This window comes from Bos taurus, chromosome 1 (genome assembly GCF_002263795.3).
Source record: "Bos taurus isolate L1 Dominette 01449 registration number 42190680 breed Hereford chromosome 1, ARS-UCD2.0, whole genome shotgun sequence".
In the NCBI taxonomy this organism is placed as follows: domain Eukaryota; kingdom Metazoa; phylum Chordata; class Mammalia; order Artiodactyla; family Bovidae; genus Bos; species Bos taurus.
In genome coordinates this window covers 118,883,984-118,900,895 of record NC_037328.1, presented here as the reverse complement: position 1 = coordinate 118,900,895, position 16,912 = coordinate 118,883,984, and the positions used below count along the sequence as shown (strand labels likewise).

The window sequence follows — 16,912 nt, the reverse complement described above, 5'->3', positions numbered from 1 at the left end:
GGAGAACAGGTCTCACATCTGTCTCCTCAAAGCTGGGATACCTATGAGTTAAAGAAGCAGAGTGGTCTGAGGCGTGGGGAAAGGTGATTGGAGGTAAGAAAATGGTGAAGTAACTGCTGTTCTGCATGGGTGCAGAAGCCCCTCATTTATTTTTTAATAATACACAAGATCAAAGTATTTTTTTCTGGCTGTTTATATAGATAAATATGCATACTTAAGGACATAATAAACTAAATACAGCTCTGAGAGGAAGAGAAAGGATTATTATATTAAAAATGTTTTTTATGAGAAGAGTACATTTCCATATTACTTGATTTTAAAAATCAACAAAATATTTGCAATTTTTAATCCTTTTTTCATTGAAAAATAATGAAAATATAAGTATCTTCCTTATAAGCAACAATTACTAAATTCTACAAAGGCTAAGACATCTAGGCTGTCATATTACTAAGTTTTTCACATTTGTGAGTGCTCTGGTTAGCTTTAAGAGGAAACTAGGAAAACAGACCACTGCTTTGGGAGATTTATATGTCACCAGCAGATACTAGAAGAAATTCAGAAAAGCTAGGCCTGGAGGAACCATGGTGGGTGGAGAAATCAGCCCCAGGAGAGCAAGCACCCTTTGGGAAGCAGCTGAACAGGGTTGGGGGAGGACCCAGGTCATGGATGATGGGTTTCATGAAAGAGGAGCTAGGGATGGGCTCTCTGGCCTCAGTAAGGAGATCCAACTTGGTTGGAGCAGTTGGATGCCGCAGTCATGCATATTCCTCTGTGTATGGAAAAACCTTACAATCTTCCCTGCCACTGTGTCTTAGACTAGTTGCCATAGAAGGGGCCACCTATCAGGCAGGGGGCAAGATGCCCTTAAAAGGACTTTCAGATGTTCTTTTACCTTCTATTACTTCTTTTCTCTTTCTTTTAGGCACATTAATTTTAGTCTGGAATGTAGATAATAGAAGAGCCATTGAGCTGGCATATTTTTCCCTCAGTAAGTTACCCCAGTAAGTTCAAAGACATCACTTCAAACAGATCTATCTCCAGTTCCCACTCTGCCGTTTACTAGATGTGTGATTGGGAATGAGGTGCACACTCCTTCTGAACTCCCATCCTTTCCTACTTGTAATATGAAGGTTATAATAATTAAATTTCAGGACTCCTCTTCCAGCCTGACACAGTGTACGCATTTAAAGAAACTTAGCATCCTCCCCTGAGACAATGAAAATGATGTTAGTAAATGTCCATTGTTTCTTTGTTTTCTTCTCAACAAATGACTAGAACTGACTTCCATTTTGGGAGTTGGGGTGGGGAACACTTTGTCTTGGGTAATATACTTTATGGCTCATCCATAGAGGGAGAAGGCAATGGCAACCCACTCTAGTACTCTCACCTGGAAAATCCCATGGACGGAGGAGCCTGGTAGGCTGCAGTCCATGGGGTCGCTAAGAGTCAGACACAGCTGAGTGACTTCACTTTCACTTTTCACTTTCATGCATTGGAGAAGGAAATGGCAACCCACTCCAGTGTTCTTGCCTGGAGAATCCTAGGGACGGGGGAGCCTGCTGGGCTGCTGTCTATGGGGTCGCACAGAGTCGGACACAACTGAAGCGACTTAGCAGCAGCAGCAGCATCCATAGGGAAATTTGGCTTCCCAGGTGGAGCTAGTAGTAAAGAACCCACCTGCCAATAAGAGATGCAGGTTCAATCCCTGGGTCGGGAAGATCCTCTGGAGGTGAGCATGGCAGTATTCTTGCCTGGAGAATCCCGTAGACTGAGGAGCCTGGCTGGCTATAGTCCACAGGGTCACAGAGAGTCAGACGTGACTGAAGTGACTTAGCACACACGCACCCATAGGCAAATTATGTTTGCAGTCCTGTCCTTCTCTTCCTGCTTAGCCCTCAGTAGGTCAGTTTTTTGGCACAGCAGGATTTGATGTTAGTCATCATTATTTGACTATATTCTTGGTTGGTAGCCCAGGAACATAATGTGACTGATTTAGAGAAGCTTCACTGAATTTTGTCCCAACATGTGAGCACAAACACCTTGGATAGAATTTGAATTCTCCTCTGGTTTTCCTCTTTCATAGCTGAAAATAAGTTAAAGAAATAAACTGAGCACACAAAACTATGCATAAAGACCCAATGATAATGGAACTTTATGTTTGTAAAAAGCTTTACAATATTTAAAATACCTTACAGAAAAAAAAAATTACCCAATGTAATCTTCAAAACACTGTCCCCTAACTTCCACCCCTCATACTTGTTTCACACTTGAGGTATGGACAGCTCAAAAGTTCAGGTATGTAGTTGCAGGATGTAAACTCCCCAGTTATGGAGCCAGGATTCAAATATAAATCACTGGATTCCAAGTCAAATGTTTATTTCAAGTGACCTTACTTGTCCTCATAATTTAGCTCAGTTGGTAAGGAATCTGCCTGCAATGCAGAAGACCCCAGCTCAATTCCTGGGTTGGGAAGACCTGCTGGAGAAGGGATAGGCTACCCACTCCAGTATTCTTGGGCTTCCCTTGTGGCTCAGCTGGTAAAGAATCTGCCTGCAATGCGGGAGACCTGGGTTCAATCCCTGGGGTGGGAAGATCTCCTGGGGAAGGGAAAGGCTACCCACTCCAATATTCTGGCCTGGAGAATTCCATGGACTATTTAAGTCCATGGGGTCTCAAAGAGTCTGACACAACTGAGTGACTTTCACTTTCACATACTTCTGTATTATTAATATCAACAAATGTTAAGTTTTGCTCAGAATGTATGATGCTAACCATATCTTCCAACAAGGCAAACAAATGGAATATAAATGGTGTGGGGACAAGATGAGGAGTTTAAAAACAAGAGGAATGTGCCAGCAACTTTCATACCCATTTCTATTTTTTCTATTACATTTACCAATAATTACTATTTGTTGAAACGGCCATCAGATTTTCCTTAGCTGCCTTCTAAACACTGGTTCTAATTGTGTCGGCCAATCCGGAAAGGGAAGTTTACTAAGGTGTTTTTCTAGAGGAGGAAACTGAAACTTGAGTGCTTTAAACAACTTTCCAAAGCAAGTAGGTTTTGGGTTAGCCAAAAAGCTCATTTGGGTTTTTCCATAAGATGTTTCTGAACAAACTTTTTGGCCAACTCGATATTAAAGCTAAAATTTAAATGAAGGCCTTAAAGGCTGGTGGATGGTTTTACTACTAAATGTTCTGCCTTGTAATCTAGATTACTCTGTAGCAAACTATCAAGTAGGATATTGATATTAGAGGAAATTCTATAAGTAGAAGAGCTAGGAGCCAGGACAAATGGGTGCATTTGAGATAAATCCCTGTGTCCTTTTTGGGTTAAGACTATAGAAATTGCAAGCTTTCACAATATGTTCTAGACTCCATGAAGGACCAGATGTCCACAAAACAAGGCATAGAAGGGCATAGAGGTAAGATATGGAGGGCTGATGAGAAAGAGAAAAGCAGCCCCTGACATCCAGAATTGGCCTGGCATTCACAGGTAGGCCTGGTGTTCTGTTGGACGTAATTTCTAGAGCACCAATATCAGACAACACCACTGGTGACCAGGACAGATCAAGATGAAAACAGGACCATTCCATAATCATGTCTGAACACACACGAGGGAGCATGAACATTGTCCAAACCTTTACAGTAACCAAGCATTCCCTTATTCTGGCCAGAACTGAAGGCTACCTCTTTACCAACTACACCTTTGGTTTTAACCCTCTTGCCTCATAGACAAGATTTATGAAGACATCCAATGGTAGAATTATCCCTACTTCTTTACTGCATTCAATCCAGAGCAAGGCCTTGTTTCCTTCCACACCCTCTTAAATCACTTAATGCAAGCCTTAATCCTGTAACCCAGGGCAGAGGGTCCTATCTTGCTTATTTCCCAGGCTTATTTCTAGTTTTGTTTTTTTTCCCTCCCCTGGATCTTTTGATAATAACTTTATGTACCCCAAGGCCAAGAGAACTCAGTAGTATTCAATGAGTAGGTTTCTGTATTCTTCATCTGCAGGAAAAAAAACTCAGCTCCCAGCCTTAAAGATCTCCAACTTCAGTGAGTACCTTCTGCTGTGCCCTACGTTAGATGCTGTGGTTCTGCAAGTGGAAAACCAGAGTCTCATGAAGATAAAAGGGTGGAGGGAGAGTTCAGAAGTTGCTTTCTGAAGCTCTCAGGCCTCCAAGTTGGTCTACAGACAAAAATAAATTTCTCCAAACGTGTCTCTGTGTGGATTTAGTTGCTTCAGTCGTGTCTGACTCTGTGCGACCCCATGGAATGAAGACCCGCCAGGTTCCTCCGTCCATGGGATTTTTCAAGCAAGACTACTGGAGTGGGTTGCTGTTTCCTTCTCCAGAGGATCTTCTCAACTCAGGGATAGAACCCATGTCTCCTGTGTCTCCTGCATTGCAGGCAGATTCTTTACCCACTGAGCCTTGGGGGAAGAGCATTGCTCAAATATATAAACCCTAGTGTCTAGAGTGACAAGTTATAAACTCTACTACCACCAGAGCTCAAATATCTGAAGCAACATGGAGAGAACTATAGGACTAGATCTGGGTTACACAGACAAATTTTGGAGAATATGAGATCAAGATCTCAATATTATTGTGAATCTCTGGATGCTGTACTTGGGGGTTTCCTTGAACTAGAATTTCCCAAGACTTTCAGTGAAACTTTTTTTTTTTTTTGCTTTGTAATCAGTATATTAAAGAAACATTCATAAATTTCAAGAATTGCTTAAATTTTGATACCATATTTAAGCTTGTGAACATATGACTTTAAACATACAATTAAAGCTATTCATCATAATTTTCTATACTATCAACATTAAGTTACAGTTACTCTGGAGCATAAGTTAAATGGTTTAAAGTAAGCCTGTAACATACCTACAAAAACACCTTCCTATCCCATATATGCAAATTACTTCTCCATGTAAAGTTCTCATCACTCTAACCTCTAAGTTTCCCTGTTCCAGAAGTCACTACTCTAAGGCTTACTGTGGTCCAAAGAGAAGAGGTCGGGGGGAAGTAACCAGGACCAATAGTTATATATATTAATAAAAGATGGCACAGCAGAAGGGAATGCAACTCTACAAGTGCAAGCCCTCAAGAAGCAGCATATTATGATAAACCCCTTCTTTAGAAAGGTATCATCTCTATCACTGATACCACAGGCTAAATTAAATTATACAGCAGGCCATCTTCAGGTAACAGTTAAGGCAATAGAATAAATGCAGAAGCATTATAATGAATCCCACTTAATACAACTATACAGACGAACACTTCTCTACAAATTAAGTTCTTTGTCTGACTGTCAGTTAAATACAGTTTTAATTTCATAGCTTAGTAATTAAGGGTCATACACTGAAGTCAATACATATACCTGGCATTTCAGTCTAAGCTATTCCATATACATAGCTGAAATCAATTACAAAGTATGGCCTGACAAATGCTAGGGGAAATTTTTTAAAGTTGTTTTCACTAGTATTAAACTTATCTTGCACATTGAAGTCATCATACCTACAGGGCAAAATCAGAGCTTTTATATTCGAGTTTATTCTTCATTTAACTTTAAACACTACCAATGGCACCCCACTCCAGTACTCTTGCCTGGAAAATCCCGTGGACGGAGGAGCCTGGTAGGCTGCAGTCCATGGGGTCGCTAAGAGTCAGACACAACTGAGCGACTTCACTTTCACTTTTCACTTTGATGCATTGGAGAAGGAAATGGCAGAAAAGCTTGGTGGGCTACAGTCCAAGGGGTGGCAAAGAACTGGATATAATTGAACGACTAACACTTTCGCTTTTCACTTACTCAGTCTATCACAGTAAGTATCTATATTTTCCTCTTGTACTGGCCAGACTCCTGGGAAAGAGACTCCAGCTTGGAAAGCAAAATAATGGCTGCTGTTCTAAGATCTTAGTGGGATGAGAGGGCTTGGAGATGGGTGTGCCTTCATAGTCATCATTAAGGATGTACCAGTCCCTTAATCTCTGATTTTGGTGTAGTAGCCCTATCTCGGGTGAACCTGGTTCTCCAGTTCAGAGACCCTCTGTTTGACCATTTCCAGAGAATATACTTTAAGATGTCTGCCCCTTCCCAGTGGCTTGGGGAGCAGAGGGGACATAGGGAGGCACCCAAACCTTCTTGTTTTAGAGGTCTTCCTCTACTCTCAGTTTCAGAGGAATCTGGTGCTATCCACTTGGGAGTATTTTGAAGATTTCAAGATATAAGTCAGGTTTTCTCAGTTTCCCCAGTGATAGCTCAGGATTTTCATGTTTTTTGAGTTGTTTTTTCAGTTACATCTCATCAGTATGCTTCATAGCTTCCAAAATTTTATTGCTGTTGTCTCCTCCCATAATTTCCCCATATTTGTTGGCTTATGTCTTTTTTTTAAAAAAAAAAAAAAAACCTCTTTATTGTAAATCTAATGTAATATTAGGCAGGAATGAAATTATATGTGTGTCTGCACGTGTGCACTTGTATGCATGTGTGTGTTTTCATATTAACCCATAAAAGTCTTTTATTTTGAATTGCTTGTGTTCCTTGGGTCAGGCATGGGTTGGCTCTTACTTGGGTGGCCAGGTTTACCAAACCTCCCCACCTGCCCCATTACACACCCTCAAGCTTGACTCTTTGCTTAGGTTTCCTGCCAAGACTGGAATCTTGTCCCTAATTCCCATTTTCATCTCACAAAGCAGGAAGCAGAACTGGCTGGAGTCTTGCTGAATATAAATAGTGTTTTCATAATACTAAACTTGAATTGCCTCTACTCCTTATCGTTATTCTTGTGTTGTTGGAAGAGGGTATTTTACTATGACCATTGTGTTCTCTTGGCAAAACTCTGTTAGCCTTTGCCCTACTTCATTTTGTACTCCAAGGCCAAATTTGCCTGTTACTCCAGGTATCTCTTGACTTCCTACTTTTGCATTCCAGTCCCCTATAATGACAAGAACATCTTTTTGGGGTGTTAGTTCTGGAAGGTCTTGTAGGTCTTCATAGAACCATTTAACTTCAGCTTCTGCAGTGTTACTGGTCAAGGCAGAGACTTGGATTACTGTGATATTGAATGGTTTGCCTTGGAAACGAACAGAGATCATCCTGTCACTTTTGACATTGCATCCAAGTACTGCATTTCAGACTCCTTTGTTGCCTATGATGGCTACTCCATTTCTTCTAAGGGATTCTTGCCCACAGTACTAGATATAATGGTTGTCTTAGTTAAATTCACCCATTCCAGACCATTTTAGTTTACTGATTCCTAAAATGTCGATGCTCACTCTTGCCATCTCCTGTTCGACCACTTCCAGCTTGCCTTGATTCATGGACCTAACATTCCAGCTTCCTATGCAATATTGTTTTTTACAGCGTTGGACCTTACTTCCATCACCAGTCACATCTGCAACTAGGCATTATTTTTCTTTGGCTCCATCTCTTCATTCTTTCTGGAGTTATTTCTCCACTCTTCTCCAGTAGCATATTGGCACCTACTGACCTGGGGAACTCATCTTTCAGTATTATATCTTTTTGCCTTTTCATACTGTTTATGGGGTTCTCAAGGCAAGAATACTGAAGTGGTTTGCCATTCCCTTCTCCAATGGACCACATTTTGTCAGAACTCTCCACCATGACCTGTCCATCTTAGATGGCCCTACGCAGCATGTCTCATAGTGTCATTGAGTTAGACAAGGTTGTGGTCCATGTGATCAGTCTGATTTGTTTTCTGTGATTGTGGTTGTCTTCTGTCTGCCCTCTGATAAGGATAAGAGGCTTATGGAAGCTTCCTGATAGGAGAGACTGACTGCCAGGGAAACTGGGTCTTGTTCTGGTGAGTGGGGCCATTCTCAGTAAATCTTTAATCCAATATTCTGTTGATGGGTGAGGCTGTGTTCCCTCCCTGTTGTTTGCCCTGAGACAAACTATGGTGGAGGTAATGAAGACAATCACCCTTATGGCAGAAAGTGAAGAACTAAAGAGCCTCTTGATGAAAGTGAAAGAAGAGAGTGAAAAAGTTGGCTTAAAGCTCAACATTCAGAAAACTAAGATCGTGGCATCCGGTCCCATCACTTCATGGCAAATAGATGGGGAAACAGTGTCAGACTTTATTTTTTGGGGCTCCCAAATCACTGCAGATGGTGACTGAAGCCATGAAATTAAAAGATGCTTACTCCTTGGAAGGATAGTTATGACCAACCTAGACAGCATATTAAAAACCAGAGACATTACTTTGCCAACAAAGGTCCTTCTAGTCAAGGCTTTGGTTTTTCCAGTGGTCATGTATGGATGTGAGAGTTGGACTATAAAGAAAGCTGAGCACTGAAGAATGGATGCTTTTGAACTGTGGTGTTGGAGAAGACTCTTGAGAGTCCCTTGGACTGCAAGGAGATCCAACCAGTCCATGCTAAAGGAGATCAGTCCTGGGTGTTCATTGGAAGGACTGATGTTGAAGCTGAAACTCCAATCCTTTGGCCACCTGATATGAAGAGCTGACTCATTTGAAAAGACCCTGATGTTGGGAAAGATTGGGGGCAGGAGGAGAAGGGGATGACAGAGGACGAGATGGTTGGATGGCATCACTGACTTGATGGACATGGGTTTGGGTGGACTCCGGGAGTTGGTGATGGACAGAGAGGCCTGGCATGCTGCAGTTCATGGAGTCACAAAGAGTCGGACAAGACGGAGCGACTGAACTGAACTGAACTGAATGAAGACACTGGCAACCTCCTTCAAAAAGTCCCATTTATCCACTGTCACATTTAGTTGCCCCTGACCCTGCAGCAGGTCACCACCAACCCATGCCTCTGCTGGAGACTCCTGGACACTCACAGGCAAGTCTGGGTCAGTCTTTTGTGGGGTCATTGCTCTTTTCTCCTGGGTCCTGATATGCACAAGGTTTTGTTTGTGTCCTCCAAGAGTCTGTTTCCCCAGTCCTGTGTAAGTTCTGGCAGCTCAATGGTGGGGTTAATGGTGACCTCCTCCAAAAGGACTTATGCCACACCCAGGTCTGCTGCACCCAGAGCCCCTGCCCCTGTGGCAGGCCACTGATGACACTCAAACACTCAAAGGCAAGTCTGGCTCAGTCTCTGTGGGGTCTCCTGGTGTGCACAAGGTTTTCTTTGAGCCCTCCGAATGTCTCTGGTGGGTATGGGGTTTGATTCTAAACACGATTTCACCCCTCCTACCATCTTGCTGGGGCTTCTCCTTTGTCCTTGGACGTGGGGTATCTTTTCTTGGTGGGATACAACATTCTCCTGTGGATGGTTTTTTAGCAGTGAGTTGTAATTTTGGAGTTCTTACAGGAGAAGATGTGCACACGTCCTTCTACTCTGCCATCTTGTAGAAGATGTCCTCTACAGATGGTCAATACAAAAATTAGATTGATTATATTCTTTGCAGCCAAAGATGGAGAAGCTCTATATAGTCAGCAAAAACAAGACTGGGAGCTGACTATGGCTTACCTTATTGCCAAATTCAGACTTAAATCGAAGAAAGTAGGGAAAACCACTAGACCATTTAGGTATGACCTAAATTAAATCCCTTATGACTATAGAGTAAAAGTGTCAAATAGATTCAAGGGATTAGAGCTGATAGAGTGCCTGAAGAACTATAGACAGAGGTTGGTGACATCGTACAGGAGGCAGTATCAAGACCATCCCCAAGAAAAAGAAATGCAAAAAGGCAAAATGGTTGTCTGAGGAGGGCTTACAGATAGCTGAGAAAAGAAGAGACACTAAAGGCAAAGGAGAAAAGGAAAGACATATCCATTTGAACGCAGAGTTCCAAAGAATAACAAGGATGGATAAGAAAGCCTTCCTCAGTGATCGGTGCAAAGAAATAGAGGAAAACAACAGAATGGGAAAGACTAGAGATCTTTTCAAGAAAATTAGAGTTACCAAGGGAACACTTCATGCAAAGATGGGCACAATAAAGGACAGAAATGGTATGGACCTAACAGAAGCAGAAGATATTAAGAAGAGGTGGCAAGAATACACAGAAGAACTGTACAAAAAACATCTTCATGATCCATATAACCACGATGGTGTGATCACTCACCTAGAGCCAGCCATCCTGGGATGCAAAGTCAAGTGAGCCTTAGGAAGCATCACTAGAAACAAAGCTAGTGGAGGTGATGGAATTCCAGTTGAGCTATTTCAAATCCTAAAAGATGATGCTGTGAAAGTGCTGCACTCAATATGCCACCAAATTTGGAAAATTCAGCAGTGACCACAGGAGTGAAAAAGGTCAGTTTTCATTCCAATCCCAAAGAAAGGCAATGCCAAGAATGTTCAAACTACCGCACAATTGTACTCATCTCACATGCTAGCAAAGTAATGCTCAAAATTTTCCATGTGAGGCTTCAACAGTATGTGAACTGTGACCTTCCAGATGTTCAAGTTGGATTTAGAAAAGGCAGAGGAACCAGAGATAAAATTGCCAACATTTGTTGGACATCAAAAAAGCAAGAGAGTTCCAGTAAAACATCTACTTCTACTTTATTGACTACCCCAAAGCCTTTGACTGTGTAGATCACAACAAACTGTGGAAAATTCTTCAAGAGATGGGAATACCAAACCACCTTACCTGCCTCCAGAGGAATCTGTATGCAGGTCAAGAAGCAACAGTTAGAATTGGACATGGAACAACAGACTGGTTCCAAATTGGGAAAGGAGTAGGTCAAAGTTGTATATTGTCACCCTGCTTATTTAACTTATTTGCAGAGTATATCATGCAAAATGTCAGGCTGGATGAAGCACAAGCTGGAATCAAGGTTGCCAGGAGAAATATCAATAACCTCAGATACACAGATGACACCATCCTTATGGCAGAAAGCAAAGAACTAAAGAGCCTCTTGATGAAAGTGAAAGAGGAGAGTGAAAAGGCTGGCTTAAAACTCAACATTTAGAAAACTAAGATTTGGCATCTGGTCCCATCACTCATGGCAAATAGATGGGGAAACAGGGGAAACAGTAACAGACTTAATTTTCTTGAGCTCCAAAATCACTGCAGATGGTGACTGCAGCCATGAAATTAAAAGATGCTTGCTCCTTGGAAGAAAAGCTATGACCAATCTAGACATCATATTAAAAAGCTGAGACGTTACAAAAAAAATTTTGTTGTTTTGCCAACAAAATTCTGTCTAGTTAAAGCTATGGTTTTTCTAGTAGTCACATGAGGTGGGTAACGGGCAGGAAAGCCAAGGGTCTCCAAAATGGAGGAAATAGGCTGCAAGTGTCTCTTAAAATTCTGTGTTTTCTGTGTTTCTCTTAAAATTCTTGGTTCTGTGGAACCATAATAACACCTGGTTCCACCAGAACTTAACTTTTCTCAAACCTTGGGCTGATAATAGCTCAACAACAGTATTCATATCAACTGTTTTATGGCTGGGGGATGACAAACCTCATGCCATCCTATCTCAAAAATGGATATTGTAGGAGAAGGGCCTGGTGAAACTCCATCAGCCTTGAGGTATCTCTCTTATCTGATTAATAGCTTTCTAACAGATAGAAAACATCTGGCTAAAGACTAGCAGAGGGGCACTCTCTATCCCCCTTCTGATGTCTATGTCAGAAGTTAATTCTGTCCCTTTTTCACTTTAAGAAAACCCTGCTACACAAAAGCTCTTGAGTGATCAAGCCTGGTCCCTTGTACCGAAGCTAAATCTTCTTCTTTGGAGATCACAAATCTGACATTGTTTACCATAAGCTATCACATGTTTGGATGTGAGAGTTGGACCATAAAGAAAGCTGAGCACCAAAGAATCGATGCTTTTGAACTATGGTGTTGGAGAAAACTCTTGAGAGTCCCTTGGACTGCAAGGAGATCAAACCAGTCTATCCTAAAGGAAATCAGTCCTGAATATTTATTGGACAGACTCATGCTGAAGCTGAAACTCCAATACTTTGGCCACCTAATGAGAACTGACTCATTGGAAAAGATGCTGATGCTGGGAAAGATTGAAGGCAGGAGAAGAAGGGGACGACAGAAGATGAGATGGTTGGTATTGCCAACTCAATGGATTTGAGTTCGAGCAAGCTCTGAGAGTTGGTGATGGACAGGGAAGCCTTGGCATGCTTCGGTCCCTGGGGTCACAAAGAGTCAGACATGACTGAGCAACTGAACTAAACTTACAGTTTTTCAGTGAGATGGAAGTGTATTGGCCAGAGGCTAGGGTTTTAGGAACCTGAGTACGATGGCTCTTATGTTCACAGTCTCAGAGTGGGCAAGAAAAGCTGGTCTCTCCTGCACTCTGTCTAGCCTAGCAATACCTTCTCTTACCTTTACCTGCATTCTCTCCCCAAACCCTGCACCCTGTGCTGTTCGTATGACTCTCTAACATGACTTCCTTCTACTCTTTGTCCCTTCTGCTGTTTTTGTGGCATTTCCAAGTCCAACAATTTCAAGTCTTCTCTAACTGCACTTGGATTCAGGTTTAAGTCACCATGGTTCTAAGAGCTTTATATGTACTAACTCAGTCTTTGCAACAACTCTATTATTATTCCTGTTTTACAGATTCAGAACCTGACACACAGAGAGGTTAAGTAAACTTGACCAGGGTCACCCAGCAAATAAGGCAGAGCCCAGATTTGAATCTGAGCTATCTCACTCCAGAGTACATCTTTAAACCACGATGTTTAGGCCACTTGTCAATCTCATCCATGTGTCAGACACCATTATTTATATATATGTATATATATATATGATATAGTTTTATATATAAATATATCATATGTTATATACTATAAACATACATATATAATAGATAAAGTTACTACACACACACACACACATATAATACTCATTTAAATCCTCATAGAAACTCTAGATCAAGAAAACAAAAGGAAAGATATTGAATATATGAACAACAAAATTAGCAGCTTACCTGATGGACACTTATAGAATCCTATACCCAGTTTTTAAAGAAGACAAAATATTTAAGTACATTAGAACACTTATAAATTTCAGCCAGAAAACAAGCCTTAAAATGTTCATAGTATCAGAATCATATATGCCACATTCTATGATCAAAATACATATAAAGTGGAAATCTCAAAAGATAACAAAAACTCATATATTTGGGAATTTTAAAGTACATTCATAGCTTGAGCAAGAAATTATAAAGAATATTAGAAAATATTTATAACTTAATAACAAGTTAAAGACAACATTTCAAAGCTTGTGAGATGCAGCCAAAGTAGTACTTAAATAAAAATGAATAAACTAGTCCCACCCTTGCCCATGGTTTCACCTTCTGCATTTTAAACTGAGGTCTGAAAATATTAAATGGAAAATTCAAAGATTTAATTAAATATGCTTTAAATTGCATGCCTTCTGAGCAGTGTGATGAAATCTTATGTGGTCCTACTCTGTCCTGCTCGAGATCCCCAACCATTGACATCATCCACTCCCCACATCTGATCATTATTGATATTATCATGGCTCAATGATCCAGATAACTGGAAACAGATGATCCTCTGTCAGAAGATTAGTAGTAGCCTAACTCTAAGTCACAATCCCTTCATCATTCACCTTATCGCATCACGTGGTCATTTTATTGTCTCATAAGCAGCAGCAGTAGAAAGGTAAGTACACTTCAGTAAGGTATTTTGAGAGAGATCACATTCACAAACTTTTATTACAACATGCGGTTATAATTGTTCTACTTTATTATTAGGTATTGCTGTTATTTATTTATTTATTTTTTACTGTGTGTAATTTGTGAATTAAACTATCGTTGGTTTATAGGTGCAGGAAAAAAAGTTAGGATGTATAGGGTTCAGTATTACCCATGGTGTCAGGCATCCAGTGGCAGCCTTGGAGTGTATCTCCTGCAGATAAGAGGAGACCACTATAGTCTTTTTTTTTTTAACTTATTTTTGACTGTGCTGGGTCTTTGTTACTGTACACAGGCTTTCTCTAGTTGTGGCGAGTAGAGCTTACTCTCTAGTTGCAGTATGCAGGTTTTTCACTGCAGTGGCCTCTCATTGCAGACCACGGGCTCTAAAGCATGTGGGCTCCAGTAGTTGTAGCATACAGGCTCAATAACTGGGGCTCATGGGCTTAGTTGCCTTACAAAATCTTCCTGGACCAGGAACTGAATCCATTTCCTCTGCTTTGGCAGGTGAATTCCTAACCACTGGATCATCAGGGAAGTCCTGGGACCACTTACATGCTTACATGCTTAAAAAAAGAAGAAAAATTAAAATTAATAAACTAGGCTTTCAATTTAAGTCAGAGAAAGTACAATGAGAAAGAAGCAAGGAAAATAAGAGAGAGATAATAAATATAAGAGCATAAATGAACAAAATAGAAATCATTCCCCATTAGGATTAATTGGCAATACTCAACCTGAGACTTAAAAAATGAAATAGGTCCCTTCTTAAAAGTGTAAGAAAAAGGTTATCATACACAGTTTCATGTCCAGTTCTTTCCTATTTTAAGGTCCTCAAATGGATTTTTCAGAAAGGATTAGAGGACAGTTGTTTTTTAAATGACATTTATTTTTTCTAATTCTTCAAGTAATGAGCAATATGAAGAAAAGAAATACAACCCATATTCTTGTCATTAGGTGATAATTATTAATTATTAACATTTAAGTATTTTTTCTATGTGTCTGAATGTTTGTACATGTCCACATGTAGTTACGTGGTGACTTGAAAATTTGGGTTCAAACTGCATAGAGAGATTTGTATACAGATGTTTTACTTAAAATTGCATCATCAGGATATACTTGTTTTTGGCCATACTGCCTGGCTTGTGGGATCTTAGTTCTCTGACCAGGGGTTGAACTCGGGCTAGGCAGTGAAACTGTGGAGTCCTAGCCACTGGACCACTAGGGAATTCCTAGCATATACTCTTTAAATATAAAAAAAAAAATTTGGATGGCTGGTTAATATTTGGTTTACTGATAGAATACTGTACTGACTGTGCCCTTCTTGTGGATTACCTGATGGCTCAGTGGGTAAAGAATCTGCCTGCAATGCAGGAGACACAGGAGATATGGGTTTGATCCCTGGGTTGGGAAGATCTCCTAGAGGAGGAAATGGCAATCCACTCCAGTATTCTTGCCTGGAAAATCCCATGGACAGAGGAACCTGGTGGGCTACAGTCCATGGGTCGCAAAGGGTTGGACACGACTGAGCAACAAACACTTTCTACTTTCTTTCTTCTTTCTTGTTGTTAGAGAATACTCCCAATTGGGAATATTAGGAAGTCATTCAGCTGACATCAACTCACTGTCCGCTCAATGTGTGGTACCATACTGAATCTAAACATGACTGAGAGAGTCTTACTGACAAATCTGGTGGTGCTGACCTGCTAGAAGTTCACTTCTAAGAGGAGTCTTTCAGAGACCTGAAAAACAAGACTGCTGGATATGACGAGCTTGTGGGCATGATAAAGTAATCAGAGAAGCTCTCTGATGTTGGCTTCCTTCCTCATCTTTAATTATTTTCCTGATGGCATTGTCTGCATTGCTTCATTTTTGGTTTTGCAATTCAAATTTTCAAGGAAAAATAACCACCAATCTCATTTGGACAGTGTTTGCCTTTAGTCTAAATCATCTGCCACTAGAGTAACAGTAGGTTGCCTATGACTTGGGTGCTGGTCCCAGTTCTGTTAGTTAGGTCCCAGGCATGGGGATCATGTGGTATCCAACACGCCTTGCTTTAGGATGCTCATTAGCTTCAGCAAAGGCTGTGGACAGGGCACCTTCTTTAAAAGAAGCTATAGGTTGAGCTATAGCTATTTCCATGGTGTCTCAAAGAGTCAGACATGACTGGGTGACTGAACAATGAACAAGAGGTTGAACAGGCACCAAGGAAAGAGCCATTCTCCAGACTGCTAGTTACTGTTGCACAGCTTTGGCATAGAGTAGGTGCTGGTAGAGCAACATTGACAGTGTCAATGGAGAAAGGCAATGGGGAAGTGACAGAAGTGGTAAGGCCCAGTGGGCCTATGATGGAGACAGATACTCAGGGGAGCAGCCACAGAGAGCAGAAGAGCCTGGCATGACTGTGAAACATTAAGTATCTCCTATGCCCACTTTGTGCTATGCCCTATGGATGATGGGAAAATATAAGACATGACTGCTGTCCTCCAGGAGGTTATATCAAGTATAGGTAGAAAGCTCATAAGTGTTTTACTTCTTAAAAAATTAAAAAAAAAATACAGTAGTGGTAACTTCCCATGACACAGGTATCAACTAGTCAGTCATCACTTTCTCTAAACCACTGAGCGTGTCCTCAACTGCTCATTCATTTAAGTCTACCTCTTGTACCCACCATAGTCACCACCAGGAGTGAGAAAATAAGGCCAAGGCCTAGTTAGAGTGTATAAGTTTATGTACAACTTTTTTTTGGCTAATCTATCTCACTACTTTCCCCACTGAACATTGACTCAAGTGTTATTCTGTGATGTTTACAGATAGTCAGGGTTGGAACACATTTGGAAAAAGCATATTCCTTTAAAGTTTGGGAAAATAGCAAAATTTTTACAGTAAAAATATGTTTTTTAAATAGTATTTGAATAGTAAAAAGTAATTAAAAAACATGAAAAATATAGAAGAGTAGGAAGGGTCACCTGTGACCCAAATCAACCACAGCTGACATTTTTGTGTAAATCCAGCTAGATTCAGTTATTAAAAACTATATTTTGATTGTTTGGTTTTGTTTGTTTTAGATAGTTATGCTTATACTGCAAATATAAATTTGTAACCTGCTTTTTCACTAGTACAACTCATAAGCTTTATTTATTTTTTGATTTTTTTGGCTGCCCCATGCAATGTGTGGGCTCCTAATTCTCCAACCAGGCATCAAACCCTTGCCCCCTGCCCTGGGAGCTTGGAGTTTTAACCACTGGACCACCACGGAAGGCCCCAGTACTCATTATCGTTAAAACATCATTTTATAT

At 40.7% G+C, this 16,912-nt stretch overlaps 1 protein-coding gene across 1 annotated transcript in view; it reads right to left on the bottom strand.

The window, feature by feature from the left end:
* CPHL1 (ceruloplasmin and hephaestin like 1) overlaps nucleotides 1-965 on the bottom strand; it is a 44,013-nt gene extending 43,048 nt beyond the window's left edge. Inside the window, exon 1 of the mRNA XM_059889888.1 lies at nucleotides 893-965. Within this exon, the coding sequence (XP_059745871.1) occupies nucleotides 893-965 (73 nt within the window). The remainder of the gene's footprint in view (nucleotides 1-892) is intronic.
* Nucleotides 966-16,912: the final 15,947 nt, after the last annotated feature.